General features: G+C 52.9%; 1 protein-coding gene across 2 annotated transcripts in view; it reads right to left on the bottom strand.

Moving 5' to 3' along the window:
- Nucleotides 1–1,582: 1,582 nt before the first annotated feature.
- The window catches only part of PTK7 (protein tyrosine kinase 7 (inactive)), a 63,527-nt gene continuing 44,885 nt past the window's right edge, over nt 1,583–20,224 (bottom strand). For both annotated transcript variants that reach the window (XM_040249569.1, XM_040249568.1), the window contains exons 9-20: nt 19,959–20,094; nt 19,729–19,848; nt 18,292–18,441; nt 18,042–18,192; nt 17,817–17,944; nt 16,312–16,515; nt 15,085–15,240; nt 14,112–14,344; nt 12,866–12,946; nt 4,238–4,389; nt 3,273–3,451; nt 1,583–2,594 (exon numbers count right to left, since the gene is read on the bottom strand). In XM_040249569.1, the coding sequence (XP_040105503.1) occupies nt 2,434–2,594; nt 3,273–3,451; nt 4,238–4,389; nt 12,866–12,946; nt 14,112–14,344; nt 15,085–15,240; nt 16,312–16,515; nt 17,817–17,944; nt 18,042–18,192; nt 18,292–18,441; nt 19,729–19,848; nt 19,959–20,094 (1,851 nt within the window). In that variant the 3' untranslated portion in view covers nt 1,583–2,433. The remainder of the gene's footprint in view (nt 2,595–3,272; nt 3,452–4,237; nt 4,390–12,865; nt 12,947–14,111; nt 14,345–15,084; nt 15,241–16,311; nt 16,516–17,816; nt 17,945–18,041; nt 18,193–18,291; nt 18,442–19,728; nt 19,849–19,958; nt 20,095–20,224) is intronic.

Genomic DNA, 20,224 nt, shown 5'->3' on the forward strand with positions numbered 1-20,224 from the left:
CCCATTCGCCACAACTAGAGAAAGCCTGAGCACTGCTACGAAGACCCAGCACAGTCATAAGTAAGTAAATAATGTGCTGACATGACGTGATGGGACTTCTTGTGCCCCTGCTCCTGCATGAGAGCATGGCATGGGGCCAGGAGAGGACACCCAAGCCAGACCTACAAGCTGGTATGAAGCCTGCGTGAACGCAGCGAAGTCCAGTCAACATCAACCAAACCTCACCAACTTGCAGACTATAAGTGAGGAAAACAGACTGTTCGTGTGAGATGTGGGTTTTTTATGCAGAAGCATTACTGCAATAACTAAGACATAAGTTAACAGTCCTAAACACATACCAAATACAACACACAGAATTTGTAAAACAATACTTACCCATAAGGTATACAATGTACTCTGACAGTTTTTATTACATTTCTTTTTTTTTTTAATGCTAGGTGCAACCCACAGTTTGAAAAACACTGTTCTAGATAAATTGCCCTGGATTTTTTCACTACAACACATGAGGATGTACCACACTGTATATTCACAAGAGTGGCTCACTTATCAGTTGGGTGACCTCATGGAAACTACCTTGCCTCCCAAATGTGTGAACAGGGGACAATAATATCTGGCTAACAGAGTGGTCGAACAAATTCAATATGAGATCATGCATATTAAATGCTTAGCAAAGTGACTGGGACAAAACAAGTATTTAATAAATATTACCTATTCTCTTTAAAAATATTTTTTTATTTATTCTGATGTGCCAGGTCTTAGTTGTAGCATGTAGGATCTAATTCCCCGACCAGGGAGCGAACCTACATTGGGAGTGTGGAGTCTTAGCCACTGGACCACCAGGGAAGTCCCAGCTGTTCGTTACTGAAAAATCTGGTTAAGAGCAGCAGGAACCAGAATTCCAGAGGTCAGGGCTCATTTCTTGTGGATGGGAAACCATGCTGCAGTTCCAACCTGGGAGAGGGTGGCTGATGACGCGAGAGGTCTGGGCAATGAAGAGCCAGGAATCAAACCAGCTGAGGCTGAAAGCCCTGGAGCAGTGAGGCATTAAGTGCGTCCTTGCTCAGTCCTGTCTTGTTCACCACCTTCCTAGAGTCTTGAAGGGTCTCAGAGACCTGAAGGTATCATTAACTCCTCCTAACCCACCCTCACTAGTCCCTCCTCACACGTCTACACTCACCACCGGAATGTGAGTACGTGGCCAGCCAGCAGAGAATAATTCGTTGGCACCAGAGAGCAGCACAGGATCAGAGAAACGAGATGGCCTCGCCTCTTCTGAGCCCACATTCTCAACTGCTCCTTGAGAGAATTGGTGGTTGAGTGGTTAAGGACTCCACTTTTTCACTGCCATAGCCTGGGTTCAATTCTTTGACTCGGTAATTAAGATCCAAAAGCTGAGCAGCACGACCAAGAAAAAAAAAAGTTTCCAACTGTTCCACAAACCAGAGACCAGAGCCAGTGTCTTCCAGGTGTCCCTGCCCTGGCACTCCCACGCCAGGCTCCGAGAAGGCACACGGCTCCTTCTGATGTGCAAGGGAAGGAGGTACATCATTTATGGACAACGGGAGGGAGTGAGCATCAGAAGCAGGTTGTAAAAAAGGCTTCTTTATTGAGAGCAGCGAGTGTAAAAAAAAACAAAAACAAAAACAAACAAACAACAACATAAAGGTGTGAGGCAGGGGTGGGGGGCCACCGTCCTGTCTCCTCCAGGACCAACCCCCACCGTCCACGCCCTCCCACCCCGCGCTGCAATTACATACAAAAACCGCCCACGGTGCATACAAAAAAGGGCGGGTTATATAGTGTCAAAAGCTCCTGAAAACTCCTTCATCTGCCAGGCACTTAGGATGAGGAAAGGAGAGAAGGGTGGGAGGAGACTCAGGGCTGGGTTGGGACTGGGTCAGAGTCTATGCGTCCATGGGGGAGGACTTGCTGGCCGTGTCCTCCACAATCCAAATGCAGACCCCAAAGTGGGCCCTGGGGGGCCAGAACCACCCAGGACTTGAGTATATTAAGGAAGTCCCTTGAAGCCAGCTCACCCACAGCCCAGCACCACACACCCCCACCCCGCCAGCATGAAGTTGGCAGGTGGGTGGCAGAACTGGACCTGGACAAGGGAAGGAGACCTAGGCCAGAAATTGGGGTTACCTGAGGCACCCACACTGTCCCTGACGGGGGTAGGGGTGGCAGAGAAAGCTGCCCAGACCAAGGCCCCAGCTACCCAGTCTGGGTCCGAATCAGCCTCTCCAAAGGGCTGAAGGTGGGGAAGAGAAAGAAAGCCCAGGCCCTGCCAGTCCTCAGCAGTGCCTATGGTGCCAGGGCGGGGCCCCTGGGGCCCAGGAGGACTGGGATCTAGCCCCTCATGCTGTGGGCACCTCCCAGGAAGTCCTCCCCTGCCCACGCCATCCTGAGGCACAGCCTGCCTGGGCTCCCTCCTCACGGCTTGCTGTCCGTGGGGCTGTCTCCCAGGGTGTTAGCGATCTCGCTGAAGGAGGGCCGATCCTTGGGGCTGAAGGCCCAGCACCGCTGCATCAGCCGGTAGAGCTTGGAAGGGCAGCCCTCAGGCTGCGGGAGTCTGGCCTTCCCAGCCTGCAAGTCTGCAGAAAGAAGGGAAGAAGGGTAGTCAAAATATTTAACCACCTGTCCAATACTTGGTGGGCTTTCCAGGTGGCTCAAGAATCCACCTGCCAATGTAGGGAGACATGGGTTTGATCCCTGGGTTGGGAAGATCCCCTGGAGTAGGAAATGGCAACCCACTCCAGCATTCTTGCCTAGGAAAATTCCATGGACAGAGAAGCCTGGTGGGCTGCAGTCCACGGGGTCCCAAAGAGTTGGACGTGACTGAGCATGCATGCCAACTCTCCGGAGCCTGCAGTTCCCAAAGGCAGCCACGAGAGGGAGACTCTCGGGAGCACTGGACAGTGCCCGTGAGAAAAAGATTCAAGCAGTTCTTGGCAAGTATCTTGCAACTGAAGGAAAGGGCCTTCCCTGGTGACAGTTCCCACTGGCGGGAGGGGGCAGGGTCCACGCTGCACAAGAAGCAGCCAGTGCTCGGGGGCTAAAGTGGGGTCAATGGGCAGGGATCAGAGTGACTACAGTGACCACGCCAGGGACAAGGGTTATTTACCAAGTGGTATGAACGTGTGTCGGGAATCTCACAAGTGGAATAGCCATATCCATATACCTGCGGACACCAGCCCTGAGGGGAGGCAGGCTGAACTGGCCCCAGGACCCCAAGTAAGCTCTCCACCGAGAGAACATGGTGAACTGCCTACCTGCCAGCACCTCGTCGTCTGCCTGTCCACCATGGGGCATCTCCCCGTGGGTGAACACCTCCCACATCAGCACGCCGAAAGCCCAGACGTCAGACTTGGTGGAGAAGTCACCTTCCAGGATGGCCTCGGGGGGCATCCAGCGCAGGGGCACCCAGGCCTGGCGGAAGTGGTAGTACTCACTGTGGGACAGAAGGACACAGAGGCAGTGGGGTGGGGAGAAGGGCACGGGCTGGGACCCCAGCCTCACCCAAGAGTCTAGTCTCATACCCCGGCTGGAGCCCAGGTTTCCTGTATCAAGGCATCCTGGGGAAATTGAAACGTTTTAGCAAGGTGGGGGGGGGCATACATACACCAGATGAAATCTAGAGGCATCCGTGTGGGGTCTGATGGTTAAAAAATTCCCTTAAGAATCAGACTTTGCCGAAATATCAGTATTTTTTAAAAGCTTCTAGTCATACATACTTTATTAGTTTAAGAGTGTGAAAAATGCTTATGTTAAGTGGAAAGAAATTTGAAAGAACCTTACTGGTGATAAACCAACCATGACTAAAGCAACAGCCAGACGAACCATGGTGAGTCAGAGCTGGGATGACTCGGGGTGTTGGGGGGGGTTCCTGGAGGCACTATGTAGCGTGTATTCCAGAGTGATCTCTGGCCGTGGGTGCTGAGCTTTAAGTCTTAGGCTTAAAAAGAATAATGACTGAATTCAGGAAGTAACAGAGGAACCCCTATGGGGTTATATAGAAATTAGTTCTTCTTTTTAAAGATTTATAATTTTTTACCACTAGAGAAAAGTGTAAGGTCAGGGAGCTGAGGTCGACTGGCTGGGGTGCCTCTGCACCCTTGGGAGAGGGTGGGAGGGGTCTAGGCCCCTTCCCCCAGGCCCTTCAGCTTTGGACTAGGCCCCTCCGCCAGCCCAGCTGTGTCTGCCCTCCGCCCCTTGCCATCCCACCCACACCCCCTACCTGTTGTACACGTCCTTGCTGAGCCCCAGGGCCGACACCTTCACCTGTCTCTGAGCACTGACCAGGCAGTTGCGAGCAGCTAGGTCTTTGTGCACGAAGCGGTTGTTGGACAGGTGCTCCATGCCCAGGGCCACCTGGGTGCACAGGCCCACCTGGAACGAGGAAGGGGCTTGTCAGAGCAGCCCAGGACCTCGGGTTTCGGGGACTGCCCTTGACACAGCCCTTGGTGGGGCTCTCGGGCATTAACGCGATGCTTAGGAAGCCCCAGAGCAGAGGCCCAGTAGCCTGTTTCCTTCTCATAAAAGGACCTGCCTCCTGGGTCCTTGGAAGAACTGAATTTAATGAAATGAAGTGCTCCCCCCACGCACAGCAGGTGCTAGACTGAGTGAGTGGCAGATGGGGTGGGAAGAACACACGGTAACCAGCTGCTGAATGAAAAAAAAAAAAGTATAATATTAAAAAACAATCATGTATGTGTATAAAATTTGTGTATAAGTGAAAGTAGATACCCACATACATAAACAAACTGGTTGCCTCTGAGAAGGGGGACGGAAGGCCGGAGAGAGAAAGTAGGGAAACTCGGTTTCTATTTTTTGTTGCAAACTACATATAGAAAAGTTCACTAAATATATGTCTACTTTCATGAATAATTATAACGCCCACACTCAGGTAACAGACATCAAGTTTAAAAAAATAAAAATCAACAATGTTAAGCACCCCCCGAAAATCCCCATTGACTCCTTCCCCATCACGAATGCTCCCCTTTTCTCAAGAGGTAATCACCATCCTTCTGGGATAATAATTTCTTGGCTGTTCTTTATAGTTTTACCACTTACGCATATGTTCCTCAGCAATACAATTCAGTTTTGCCTGTTTTAGAACCAGATAAAGCTGGAAGCACACAAAACGTGTATCTCTTTTGTGCCTTGATTCTTTCACTTAACATTGGGAGAGTCACCCTTTTTTGGGATATCACTGTATGGAGTTGTTTTTCATCATAAAGATATAACTTATTCTTTTTTTAAATGTCTATTTTTAAAATATATATTTATTTTGCTGCACTGGGTCTTAGTTGCCGCACATGGGACCTTTAGTTGCAGCATACAAACTCTCAGCTGCAGCATGTGGGATCTTGCTCCCCCACCAGGGATCAAACCCTGGCCCCCTACATTATTAGGAGCTCGGAGTCTCAGCCACTGGAGCACCAGGGAAGTCCCATAATTTATTCTTTCTAGGGCCAGAGGACATTTGTGTTTCCACCCCCACCCCCACACAAATTTTGGCTATTGAGAACAGTGCTGCTACAAATGTTCTTATGAGTGTATACACGCATTTCTCTAAAATATCTCACATAGGGTCAGCAACTGTGAGTAGCTTCAGCATTAGAAAATAATGTAAACTTATCTTCCAAAGTATAGAAATAAATAAAATGTAAGAGAGTTGGGGAGATTTTTTGCTGCTACCTTTTTAAAATGTTTGAGCCATGTCCATGTAGTATATATAATACATTACGTGCTGTGTTTAGTCACTGGGTTGTATCCAACTCTTTGCGACCCTTTGGACTGTAGCCTACCAGGCTCCTCTGTCCATTCTAGGCAAGAATACTAGAGTAGGTTGCCGTTCTCCAGGGGAATCTTCCAAATCCGGGGGATCAAACCCACATTTCCTGTGTCTCCTGCATTGCAGGCAGATTCTTTACCCACTGAGCCACTGGGGAAGCCCATAATATAGTATATTAAATGTAATTATAATTAAGATACATTAACATTTTTAAAATATACATCAATGCATTGAATGCATATTAATTGAGCATCTACTGAATACCATACAACTGAGTGCTGATGGAATACAACAGGGATGGCAAGACTGGGCTCCCGGTGAGAAGGCAGTCTAGGAGGTAAGACCTGTACCTGCAGAAGGGTGCCATCACCTAGGGGGAAGGTGAGCCATGCCAAACACAGGTAAAATCAGAGCGCCAGGGAGTGCTTGTAAAGCCCAATGGCCCCTTCACCTCTGTCGCCTCATCTACACCTCGGGAGGACACCGAGGGACACAGAACACGCAGCATTTCCCTGCGTATAAAAACAAGGCAAATGGAAATGCAAAGAGGCCCCTGTGGAAGGTAACTTACTGGCCAGCTGTGTCTCTTCCAGCACAGACACACTCTGGGCATCCACAAGGGAGCAGCCATCCATCACATATGTGATCACAAAATGATGAGAAGAACGTGGCCTGGGAATTCCCTGGCAGTCCAGAGGTTATAATTCCACACTTCTACTGCAGCGGGGCACGGGTTCGATCCCTGGTAGGGGAACTAAGATCCTACATGCCGCGCAATCCGGCCAAAAGAGAAACAGAGAACATGGCCAATGACCAGCATCATCAGTGATCAAGAAAGTACTAATTAAGACTCAACAAGGTATCATTTGCCACATATCTGATTGTAAAAGGTCAAAAGTCAGCCTTCAGCTTATCTCCAATGGTTCAGAAAAATGCATAAAAATAATAATATACATAGATAGAGAAGAATAAAGCAAACTAGGCAAAATAAACAATCTGGATAAAGAGTCTACAGGAATTCCTTGAACCTTATTATTAGTCTTTAAGTTTGAAATATCAAAATGAAGTTTAATCAAACACACACACACACACACAGAGGCCAACACATAAAAAATAATACAGAAACAAAAGCAGCCTGCGTGTGGACCGAGAGTGTGTCACAGATTAACCTGGACTGTCTATGACCATACCAGGGCTTCTCCGCGGCTCACTGGTAAAGAATCTGCGATACAGGGGCAGCAGGAGGTATGGGTTTGATCTCTGGGTCAGGAAGATGCCCTGAAAGAGGAAATGGCAGCGCACTCCAGTATTCTTGCCTGGAAAATCGCATGCACAGAGGATTTTCTGTCCACCAGGCTACATGGACAGTCCATGGGGCTACAGTCCATGGGGGGGGGCTACAGTCCATGAGGTCTCAAAAGTCAGAAATGGCTAGAGCGACTGAATAGGCACGCATACACAGCCATACCCCTCTGGACACACCTGATATTGTCTGATCATGTTTAGTGTGATTCTTGGTCCCTGAAGTTCAAAAGGGAGCAAAAGTGAACGTGAGTGGTCGAGGGGCTGCTCCCACCTTACCCCAGGGCAGGAAGGAGTCAGAGAGGAGGAGTGAGGGCACTTGCTGAGCCAGGCTGGCTGCTCCCCTGCCGGCTCCCTGTGAGGTGGACTCCTCAGCTTTGCCCATCAGCTTTGCTGATGCCAAAGCCTGGCTCTTCCCTCAGCACCACAGCTGGCCCTCCCGGGCCACCTCACCAGGCAGGGGCCCCAGGAACAGTGATCTGCCATCAGTGAGGCAAACGGTGGGCTGCTGCCTGTGGACTGGCCCCTCCGCATCCCAGGCTGACCCCGAGCAGCTTCACTGGCCTGGCTCCCAGGGTCACTGTGGGGCAGACAGAGGATCTGAGTCTGAACACACTGGCAGCAGGGTCACTGTAAAATCAGACCTCAGTCTGCGTGCTCTGGCCCATGAGATCCCTGCAGGCTTCACTGCCCCCACTAGAGGTTTGCTAACTGTGGTCACAACCTATTAGAATGTCACAAAACCCACTTACTGAATTTTCATCAGCATTTTTTTGGGGGGGATTGAAAATACCAGAGAGCATCATACTCGGTAAGGGTCAGTATCATTCATGGAACCTTCATCATATATATACACGTCTATGTTGCATTGTGATGTAAAAAAAGCACTTTTTTTTTTTTGCTACTGTGGGTCTCAGTCAAGATAAGTTTAAAAAAACAATATGGACATCCCTGGTGGTGCAGTGGCTAAGACTCTGTGCTCCCAATGCAGGGGACTCAGGTTTGATCCCTGGTCAGGGAACTAAATCCCACATGCTGGAACAAAGAGTGCACGTGTCACAACTAGCAACTAAAAATCCCACATGCCACACCTGAAGATCACATGTGCTGCAGCTAGGATCCGGTCCAGTCAAATAAATAAACATTTTGACAAACAAACAAAAACGATCTATACCTCAACTGTCCAGAACAGTAGCTCCCAGCTACTTAAGTTAATAAAAACTTAGTAACATAAAAATTCAGTTCCTCAGTCTCTCTAGCCACATCCTAAGTGCTTAATAACCCCACAGGGCTGGAACATTTCTACCACCAAGAAAAGTTCCATTAAGCAGACGCGAACCACCACCAGCCCGGACACGCTAAAGATCCAATATATTGACTGACACGGCACGTGCAGACGGGCTGAACTTGGGCCACAAGCAAAAGCTCATCTTCCTGGTGCATTTTCTTTATCAAAAGGGAAGCCACAGGACTTCACTGGTGGTGCAGTGGCTAGGACTCCATACTCCCAAGGCAGGGGGCCTGAGTTCAATCCCTAGTCAGGGAACTAGATCCCACATGCCATAACTAAGAGTCTGCAGGTCACAAGTAGAGATTCCACAAGCTGTGTGCCACTAACAGCAGGTGCAGACAAATGAAAATAATCATAATTTTTGTTTAAGGTGAAGCCACAAAATCTCTGGAGAGCTTCCAAATGACTGTGCGGGCCAGTGAGGAGAGGTCAGGTCAACGGGTCCACGAGAATGACTGAGCCCTCCCTGGGTGCAGGGCCCGACAGTTTATCTCCAAGGAAAAGCAGAGACTGCTCCCCCAAGAGCTCCGCCTCCCAGGCTGTCATCCTCAGAAAGCCTCAAGTACCACTGATGGTAAAAAGGCCTCAGAAATGGACACTCCACTTCAGGTGTCAGAGCTCCAGGGCACTGTCCAGTCTTGTCTGGTTGTCGCCAAGCAGCAGACAAAGGCTTTTGTCACGAGCTCGCCTTCCTCCTCAGCCTGCCCTCTATGCTCTGGCTCACAAGCTCCTCAATCTGCTGCGAGTCATGGGAGCAGAAGAGAGAGGACTTGGCTCGGTGACTAACTTGCCATCTTTCCAGAGAGGCAGTGCTTCTGGAAATACTGGCTGAGCGAGGACAGTAAAAGGGAATGCTGTTAACCCCAGCCAATTAAGTGTTTTCTTATTGCTGGGCGAGCCGCCATCGGATGGCCACGGGATTAATCTTCAAACACTGTTACAAAGACTTGCACTTTGGTAAAGACCAGACCCACCCTTCCTTCCAACTGTTATACCCTGGGGGCTCGCCTGAGTTCTGGCCAAGCCCCTGTGACACTTCCTGGGTCTTCTCAGACAGCCGACTTCCTGGGTCTTCTCAGACAGCCGGCGCTTCCTGTCCAGCTTCTGACTGCTTAAAGCAAAAGTGGGCACCAGGTGTATTAGCCTGCTCCTGCCTGTCATTAGTCTGCAGGTGATCCATGAAGAAGTCACAGGTTACAGGGCTCAGACTTCAAAACCCTTCACCTTATCAACCACTCTAACAAGCATCACCTACAACCATGCCAATACCTAGGGCCCTCATATTTTCTTTTTAAAAATATTTTATGTATTTATTTAGGGTCTCAGTTGCAGTATGCAGGAAATTTAGTTGCAGCATATGAACTCTTAGCTTGGTTTCAGTATGTGGGATCTAGCTCCCTGACCAGGGATCAAACCTGGGCTCCCCGCACTGGGAGTGCAGAGTACTTAGCCACTGGACCACCAGGGACGTTCCCGCACATCTTTGATCTCCTCCACTGTGGACCAGGAATCCTCCTGGGACTCCCAGCAGCTCACCCACACCAAGCACGGCACTCTCATTCCAGCTCTAGCTGACCAAGGAGCAGCCTGCCTATCACTCCGCCTCCCTTTAAAATCTGATCGTGTTCTCCTTCCGTCCCCCCAGGAAGGACCCTAGAAACATAAAGTGGCACAGCGGCTCACTACATTATTAGCACAAGAAAGCATCTAACAAGGTTTGATGTGTCTTTCTTAAGGATTTTCATTTTCACGGAATCCCCCAAAGGAAGTTTTTCAAACTACCCGTCAAAACCCACATGGGAACTTCCCTGCTAGTGCTGGGCTGTGCTTAGTCGCTCAGTTGTGTCTGACTTTTAGCGACTCCACGGACCGTAGCCCCCGCCAGGCTCCTCTGTCCACGAGGATTCTCCAGGCAAGAATACCGGAGTGGGTTGCCATGCCCTCCTCCATGGGATCTTTCCAACCCAGGGATCAAACCCAGGTCTTCCACATTGCAGGTGGATCGTTTACCATCAGATGGTAAAGCCACCAGAGAAGCCCAGGAATACTGGAGTGGGTAGCCTGTCCCTTCTCCAGGGGATCTTCCCAACCCAGGAATCGAACTGGGGTCTCCTGCATTGCAGGAGGATTCTTTACCAGCTCAGCCACCCGGGAAGTGCTGCTAGGGCAGTAGATAGGAATCTGCTTGCCAATGCAGGGGACCCAGGTTCGATCCCTGCTCCGGGAAGATTCCACATGCGGTGGAGCAGTTAAGCCCATGCACTACAGCTATTGAGCCCTGGTGTCACAGTTACTGAAGCCTGCACACCTGAGAGTCAGGAAGTCTCAACTACTGAGCTCGAGTCCTACAGCTACTGAAACTGAAGAGCCCAGAGCCTGTGTTCCAGGACAAGAGAAGCCACCAGAAGGAGAAGCCACTAGATCAAGAGGCCTGTGCACCGCAAGTAGAGAGTCGTCCCCACTCTCTGCAACTAAAGAAAGCCCACGTGCAGCAACAAAGACCCAGCTTAGCCAAAAATAAATAATTTCTTTAAAAAAAGACCCGTATAGTTCTCAAAATCAATTTAGTGGGTTAAAAATAGATATAGGATAAGAAATATTAAGAGCATCAAATACAGTGTTGTGAAAGCTTAATTTTAGCTTTACGTGAGTATGTGTGTGTGGGGGGGGGATGTGCTGGGCCATGATATAAAATGCATTTCTTACAGGAGACTCTAAGCAAAACCATTTCAAGCCACTGTCCTATCCCAAAGCTCCCTAAACCTTAATTAGCTTAAGAATCAGCTGGAGAGCTTATTTGAAAACTTTCGGTCTTCAGATCCCACTCTCAAAGATTCTGCCATAAGTCTGAGGTATGGTCCAGAAATTTACAGTGTTTCATCCTTCCCCCACCATCCAATGCAGAATACTGTCCTCGGAGAGTGTGGAAACCAACTTATTGAAGTTTCCCCATCAAGTTCAAGATGCTTGGGCAACAAAGTGTGCAAGAGATCTTCAGCGAAGGTGGTGATGATTTCAGCCAGAGTCCCTCAGGTCACGTGAAGGAAATAACTGACTTCCTGTTCCTTGCCTACACCCCTGTCCCAGCCACAACATACCTAGGCTCCCCTTCTCCCACCATTCACCTACTTCTTATCCTGAAGACTTGAATTTGAGTGGCTTTCTTTGTTCAGATTGTCTGTCCACCTTAAGGACACGGACACCTTCAAGGTCTCCTGCGTCTTCTATGGCATTCTTTACGTCTCTTGTTGACTTCTCGTACCTTATCTGAAGTCTGTAAAGCATGTGCTCCACTCGCTTATCCAAGCTCTCCCCCCAGACCCTTAGTGCCCAAGGACACCCTGCAGCCTCAAGTTTGGATTCCCAAGGGCCCTGGGCACCATGACTGGCCCAATGACGATTCACTGGTTCCCTGCGTGCTCTCGTTTGTGAGCTCCGGGGTCCTGACATCCCACCCAGCTGGCAAGAGCTATCCTGTCCTGTGGTATCCCACCTCCAGCCACTGCAAACTGTCCTGTGGCTTCTCAGAGACGGAGGCAGGGGCACCACACCAGGAGGCCAGCTCACTGGCCTTGTCCAGGCCTCAGCAAATTCACCTGTGATGGGAAGAGGTCGGCCTGAAGGTCACAGAGCTGCTCCTGGAGAGAGATCGAGGGCAGCCAGGGTTCCCCCCACCCCCGTGCCTGATCAACCAGCCACACCTTGCTGTGACCCGGGTCAGCCTCCAGGCCGGGAACAGTTACCCGGAAAGGAGGCCCAGCAGTCTGCCTCCTGCCCTGAGCTTTGCTTGCTTATGTGGTGACATCACTGTCACCGTGGACACAGAGTACCTGGTCACATGGAAGCAGGGAGGGGGGAGGGGAGGGGAGGAGGCGGTGGGCAGGGAGAACTGGGCCCAGAAGGCAAGGTCCGAGGTGGACAGGGGGTCGTAGGAAGCATTCCCTTCTTCACTGTTTCAGCCCAGGTCTGTATCTCCACAGGGCCCCGGCCAGGGCTCTGTGCCAGAGGCAGGAGCAGAACCGGAAGGAAAGGCTGGGCAGCCCACAGCCTAAGTGAGAGCAAAAGCGTGAAAACCACAGGCGGTGAAACCCTGGCAGCCCATCCACACCCTCGGGGGATGAGGGAACACGCTCAGGGCCGCGCCCAGCCCCGCCGGCCTCCAGACGCCAGGGCTGCCGGCTGCCCCTTCAGCTCAGCGCCCTCCGCAGCCGTCGTGCTCCAACAGCCCGGGCCAAGGGCGGCACTTCTCCACGAAAGCAGTGGGGCCATACAGGGCGGCTCACAGGCTGCGACCGGCCACTTAGCCCGTCTCAGCCTCAGTGTCTCTACCCACCGCAGGGAAGTGACACCATCCCAGAGGATCACCGTGCTCCCCGAGTGCTCACCTCGGGGCCTGGCCCGCGGGCAGCGCTCCACCAGGGCACCTGCTAGGGGACCGCCTAGGCTCCCGATCCCCAACCCCCCACCATCCTCACCTTCTGCTTCGTGCTGAGGGGCTGCGACTTCAGCTTCTCATCCTTGCTCTTGGAAATCCTCAGGAACTGTTTAAGGTCTCCCTGAGGAAAAACCCAGCATCTCTGTCGGGTCACAGCCAAGCCGGTGTCCGCCCCCACCCCAAACCCAACCCCAGTGGGTGCTCACAGGGCGCCTGCCCCAGTGGGAGGGGTGAGGACCCCTGACCTGACTGCCCAACCCTCAGCCCAGACCCCCTCCCATGGGGAGAGTCCAGTGGCAACTAAAACTTACAGGAAGCATCTCCTAGAACAGCGGTCCCCAGGCTTTTTGGCACTAGGGACCAGTTTCGTGGAAGACAAGTTTTTCCACAGTCTGGGAGGGGATGGTTTCAGACCGATTCAAGCGCATTACATTTATCATGCACAGTTTATTTCTACCACGATTACATCAGCTCCACCTCAGGTCATCAGGCATCAGACTCCGGAGGTTGGGGACCCTGTCCTAGAGGCTCCCGGTCAGAAAGGGAGGAGGACAGTCACTGCTGCCCTCGGGGGAGCCCCCAGACAGGCAGGAGAGGAAGCCCCTGCCCCGAGAGCGCCAAGAGGAAAACACGGCCCCCGACCCTCAGTCTTCAGAGACCCCAGACAGGAAAGCCTCATCCTCTAGACCTAACACAGATGGGACCCTAGCGGCAGAAACATGCACCAAGTGCTCGGAAGCCCTTGTTCATGGAAAGACGAGGGTCACTCCTTGCCCTTCCTGCACCCGAGCTGCAGCGTCTGCCATGCAGCCATTTTCGAGGACCAAGGGGACTAGACCCATTGGGCCCGAGACTGCAGGGTGAGGGGCAGGGTCGGGCAGCACCAGCGGGGAGAGAGAAGGCCGGTGGCTAAGCAAACGCTGTCCCTCCAGTGGTACCGGCTGCAGGGAAAGGAAAGCCAGGTTCTCGTTATGTTTATTCTCAAGGGCTGACAGGCCCTGGGGAGAGTGAGAAATGACAAACCAAAGAAAACCAGAGTCAGGGAAAAGGGCCTGGAAGGCATCCCTGCCGTTGGGCTGAGGAAGAAGCTGGAAGAAAACTGGGACCAAACCCCAGACAGGGGGCCAGCAGATGGGAAAGGGGCTGAGGGTAAGGAAAGGCGGGGTCGGAGCTGGGGGGAGAAGGGCTGAACACCCCACGGTGGCAACGCAGGCTCCCAGCGGTGCCCTCCCCCCAGGTCAGGGCGCCGCCCCCGCCCGACCCCCAGCGTGCCCCCAGCAGCCTACCAAGTCCACATATTCCAGCACCATGTAGTGCGGCTCCGCCTCGCGGCACAGCCCCAGCAGCCGCACCACATTGGCATGGTTCAGCTTCCCAAACATCTCGAACTCCCTCCGGAAGTCCAGCTGCTGCTGCTCGTCCCGGCTCTGCAGGCTCTTCACGAGCACCAGGGTCTCAGGCAACCCTTCTTCCAAGCCCTGTGCCTTCGCCAGGAACACCTCCCCAAACTCGCTCTTGCCTGTGGGCATAGGACTGAGTCAGCCAGCCGAGGATGCCCCTGACTTAGGAGGCACCTGGCCGGGGTCACAGGCGGGGCGTCTCTCTGCTCCCGCCCAGCTAGACCAGGAGTGGCACCGGCTTGTGTGTGTAACTCTGAGCGAACCCCTTCCCCTTCGGCCCTGGGACTGGCAGTCTCTAACAGTGAAATAAAGGGGTCAGATTAACAGCACTTTCTAGAAGGTGGTCTGTATGAGAATTTTAGGTGATTCACTGTTAACACGTCTTCTATACTTTAACCTATACTCATAAAACACAGATCCGTAACTTCTCAGTTTTTCCTACAACAAAGCTTGTTGTTTTTGTTCAGGCACTCAGTCACGTCTGACTCTTTGCGACCCCATAGACTGCAGCATGCCAGGCTTCCCTGTCCTTCACTATCTCCCGGAGTTTGCTCAGACTCATGTCCGTCGAGTCGACAGAGCTCAATTTTTTTGAAAGGTGAGAGAAAGCCAATCTAAAGAAAACATCAAGTAAATAATACACAGGAATGACAAAAGTCTCGGGGGTGGGATGGGGACAACGGGCACTCGGGGACCCACTGGGCCCGGCCACCCTGATGCTCCGTTTCCGAGGTTCTGGGCTTCAGGGCCTCCAGAAGCACCAGCCCCTGGTGCAACTGAAGACAGACCTGGAGCCTGGAGTTAAGTAGGTGGGGGGGAGGGGGGGGCGCCGCGGGTGATGGCGGCCATGGCCACACACCCAGCGTGGTGATGGGCTGCAGGCTGGCTCGTGGGAAGTGCATCTTGTCGCTCGTGCTGTGGCGCTTGCTGGTGGCGGCGGAACCAGAGCCCAAGCTTGTCAAGGCCACCTCCTCCTGGATCTCGGCCGAGGGCTGTCCGTTCTGCAGAGGCCCGCCTGGGAAGAAGGGCCGAGGGGGAGTGAGGATGAGACTGGCCACCATGGGGACTGTAATTCTTTCCCACAATCTCCCACTCCCACCAAAGGGATCCAGTCCTAGTGATCTACACAATGTCCACACACAATCCAGTCAACGAACAGAAGGGGCTGGGGCGAGGGAGCCCAGCACCCCTTAGGGTCTGACCACTTATTGACATAGCCGATTACAATCTTTGAAAAGAGACAGCACAAGTCTCAGCTGAGTCACTGGTCCCTGGACAGCCTGGTGACATAAAGGGTTTGCTTTCATAGGGTTTCCTAGGTGCAAAGCTCTAAACAGGCACAAAGGCTCTAAAAATCACAAGGGAAACTCTAGTCCTGCTCCTGAACCCCTAAAGTGAGAGGGAAGACCCAGCCGTGTCCCTAGGGGGCTCCCAGTGGAGGAGAGGAAGGGTAGGAGGAGGGAAACAGGCAGACCGAGCCCCCCACCCCACCTCGGGAAACTCAAAGACTAGCGGAGGGAGAGACAAGATGTGCAAGGAAACGCTAATGCATGTGAGCCAGGCTGCTCAGAAGCGGAGGCCCTGGGAATCAGCCAGCTCCGGGGGCGGGTGGAGGGGTGGGGGCTGGAAGTGAAAGTCGCTCAGTCGTGTCCGACTCTTGGTGACCCCACGGACTATACAGTCTATGGAATTCTCCAGGCCAGAATACTAGTGGGTAGCCGTTCCCTTCTCCAAGGAATCTTCCCAACCCAGGGATCAAACCCAGGTCTCCCGCATTACAAGCAGATTTTTTACCAGCTGAGCCACCAGGGAAGCCCTATATTGAAATTATGCCTGTGGTTTAGAACTGCAGGGAAAAGGCAGGGAAAAACAGGAGGCTAGCCTGAGACTCCAATGAGGAAGACTTGAGCCAGGCTGCTCAGAAGCGGAGGCCCTGGCAATCAGCCAACATGGGGGCGGGGGTTGAGCGGGGAAGGGGGTGGGTGCGGCTCTCCTTTGGCTCCAACTGCTGCACTTTCCTCCATGGCCACGGGAGGGCGCTCAGCACCTGCGCGCGGCACCGCCTCCCTCTTCCAGGGCCCCTCACCGTTGAGGCACTCCATCTCTGGCTCCTCGCCCTCCGGCTGCTTCTGAAGCCGCTTGGCCTTGCAGCGCTTCTTGCAGTAGAACATGAGGCCCAGCACGGCGATGATGTAGGCCACAGCGGCGCCCACCGACAGCCCGATGGTCTGGATCATCTTGTAGGGGGGAGGGCTGCCCGGGCCCTCCGATTCCTCCAGCACCGGCTTGTCTGAGAGACACACAGACAGGTGTGGGCAGGGGCGACTAGGGCAAATGCAGCCCTACTGCTCTGCTGGCTCTCTCCACTGCACACATTCAACAGCCTCCCGGACTACTTGATGCCCTGACCAAGCCGGAGCAACCTGGGAGGGTCACCCCCATCACTGGCTTCAACAAGATCCAGTTCCTGGGGGCCCACTGAGGCCAGAGAGAGCTCTGCAGGATTTGAGTGATTTCCAGGCTGTTTCTGAACCCAGACACAAGCCCAGGACACACATCAGAAGCACACCACAGCCGGCCCCATCACAAACCCACACCATTGTTAACAAGCGTCCTTAGTGACTTGAAATCTTGAGTCAGGCCCTACAGAGCATGTGGGAACTTCTGATTTATAACCCCAACCATAGCCCAGCACAGAGCAGGTTAAAGAAACACTTTTGCAGAAGGATCTTCTAGTCTACAGGCTTTCAGTGGCCTTGGGTCCCATGGAGAAAGAGGTGCCAGGTGGGAGAAAGGCCTAAGGGGGAAGGCCGTCCAGGAGCCCCCAGTTAACACACACACCCAGTGGCTTCAACCAGAGGCCACCACGTCACTTTATCCATTTAAAGTTCCACAGAAAACCCTATCTAAAAAACCAATTCTGGGACTTCCCTGCTGGTTTAGGGGCTAAGACTCTGCACTCTCAAATGCAGGAGGCCCAGGTTCCCATCCTGGTCAGGGAACTCGGTCCCACATGCTGCAACTAAGACTCGGAACAGCCAGTGTAAATTACACATTAAAAATAAATAAATATTCAGAAAACCAGTCCTGCTGCTGAACCAAAAAAGTTTGAAAGCCTCTTGCTCAAACCACTCCCATCTTAACAGAGAGAAAAAAAGAGGAGCACAGAGCAGAGGATCAGCAGAAGTCAGGCCCAAATCCCCAGTCCCAGGCCCTACTCAGGGCCTTACACCTTTCACCCTCTGCTTATCCAGGGCAAAGGAACCACATGCTGCTGCAGCCTGGCCTCATCCTCTCCCCACCCACCCAGGACCACGAGGACAGAGCTGGGAGGAAGCAACTCAGGACAAGAGCACCCCCCACCGCCACAGGCTCACACACCCCAGCTGTGGAAGGTGTCAACGACAGCCCAGGTCAGGGCAAGGAACCTGAGACTGCCTGTGTGCTGGCCCCGAGGAGGGGACCCAGAATCCCCGCCCCCATTGCAAAAAACGGTTTCAGTGCCTTTTGTGTACAGGGCTGATGAGAACAAGGATGAGAAAGAAGTCGGGCCCCCCACTTCCGTGCAGGACAGCCCTGCGGGCCCCATACCCACGACGTAGAGGGGGGCCTCCGTGTGCTTGATGTTGCAGCTATTGCCCGCGATGCAGGTGTAGCGGCCCGAGTCCTCGGGGGCCACGTCGTGGATCACCAGGGAGCCGTTCTGGAAAATGTGCATCCTGCCGGGAGAGAAGCCCCAGCGTTGCCCACCTCGCTGGCCCCTGGGAGCCTGAGCTGCAGGGGAGGCAGCGGGGTGGGGAGGAAGAGACAGCCTACCTGGGTCCCAGCTTGGTGGGGTCCAGGATGCGATCCTTGCCCTTCCACTGAATGAGCGGCTTGGGGTCCCCCTGGGCCTCGCACCGCAGCAGGGCCGTATGGCCCTGGTACACCGTTGTGCGCTCCGGCTCCACCTTGAAGGTGATGAACACTGGATGGGAAGAGCCCAGCGAGGGGCAGGGAGCAGTGAGCAATGGGGCTGGCGGGGTGCAGGCCGCGGCCCCGGCCCCCACGCCCGGCACGGTCGCACCTGCCACAGTGAGCTGGACGTGGGCGCGGATCTGGCCCTGCAGCCCGTTGGAGGCGATGCAGGTGTAGTTGCCAGCATCGTCACGGGTCACCCGGGAGAAGTGCAAGGTCCCGGCGTTGTCTGTCACCCACTCTGGGAGGCTGCTCCCATCTGCAGGGGAAATATGGGGGAATGATGGGCTGGACCAGAGTCCCGTCACGGTCGGCAATGCCTTCAGTCACTCACCTCCACTTGAAAACGTGCCATTGCTCCAGCCTACCCACAGACAAGGTCCAAACTCCTGAACCAGGGGTCGGGTCCCTGTTACTCACTCTTTTTCTAATTTTCCAGCCTCGCCGCCTTCTATAGCCCTGTATAACTCTCCACTTCCACCAAACCGGACTTCTGGCTGGGCGTGGAACTTGCCCTGTTCTCACCATCACTGCCTGTCATTCCCTACTCCTAGCACCTAGTCCTGCTCTTTGCCACTGTCCTGCCCATTTTGAGCCTCATCCCCCACAGAACGCTCCCCCAGACACCTGAGCAGAGAGGGCCCACTTGCTTCTCACAATCGACAACCTCACTCTCTTAATGGGAACGGAAAAGCCCTTAAAAAAACTATTTGGCCATTCACATCAAGGGTTGTAAAAATGTGCCTACCCTTTTATACAAAATTATTCCATTTCTGGGAATCTTTCCCAAAGGAAATAAACCCAAATCCAGAAAAAACTTCGCCGTAAAGATGTTTACTGCGGCAATAAAAAAAAGACAAGAGAGTGAGAGAAACAGCGAGAGGTAGGGAGAAAAGAAGGGAGGATGGCTAGCAACCCACATATCAGACATTTAGGGAATGTTTAAGTAAATTACAGTGAACCCAACTATTGGAATATTATTGTAATCATCAAAAACAATGGTCCAATGTTTGTGTATAATAACATGGGGAAATGCTTGATGTTAAGTTAAAAAAAAAAGATAAAATTACATACAGTTATCTGCATCGTCCATTTCTATAGTAAGCATGACTTACTCATGGACGTATAGTAAGTGAAAATTAGATGTACAATAAAACTGCTATGTAAAAACAAAAAGATGTACATAGAAAACGGTACACACCCAGAGACAGTTGATGGTGGGATTATGCATTATTTTCTCCCACAGTTTTCTAAAGGATTACTTTTATGTTGGAAAGGATGACTGTTTTGGAAAGGGTGGACTTTAACAGCCCTGTCTGGACCAATCCAATCACTTGGTGCCTTGAACCATCCTATACATTGTGTAACACTGTAACCTGATCTCTTTTATGTCTGGCTTCCTTCTTCTAACTGGAGTATAAATCGGCCCCTACATTTCTTGTGTGTCCCGCAGTAACAGGCACTCAGCTGGTCCTGAGACAGGCACACGTCTGATCAGTGGACTGCCTGTTACCAACCCCCCACCCCACGCCCACAGGGTACTCACCTGCCCGGACCCACTTAATAGTGGGCTTCTCCCGGCCCGTGGCTGAGCAGGGCACCGTGGCCTCCTTGTCAAACTCCATGCACTGCTGTGGCCGGGGTGGTGGTGTGAACTTGAGCTTTTCTGTTTCAGGAGCAGGAAAGGGAGGGCTTGAGGCGGCAGGCCTGAAGATCCTGGGCCCTGCGGTTCCCTCCCCGGTCCTCTCCTGCCCGCCGAGCCAGGCGCCAGCTCACCCAGCACTTGGACGCGGGCCTGGGCCTCGATGCTGCCGGCGGGCGTACTGCTCACGCAGCGGTACCATGTTCCATCGTACACCTCCACGCTGTTGATGCGCAGGGTCCCGTTCTTGAAGACCTCGAACCTCGAGTCCTGCAGCACAGGAGACGTGCCCACGAGCGGGTCTCCGCCTGCCCCCCACCAGCCTCTCCCTGGGGCTGCCTCGGGGGAAAGCGCACGGGGGAGATGAGCACAGAGGACCCCGTGGCCCCCAGCCCCCCAG

This window comes from Oryx dammah, unplaced genomic scaffold (genome assembly GCF_014754425.2).
Source record: "Oryx dammah isolate SB20612 unplaced genomic scaffold, SCBI_Odam_1.1 HiC_scaffold_11, whole genome shotgun sequence".
Taxonomy (NCBI): Eukaryota; Metazoa; Chordata; class Mammalia; order Artiodactyla; family Bovidae; genus Oryx; species Oryx dammah.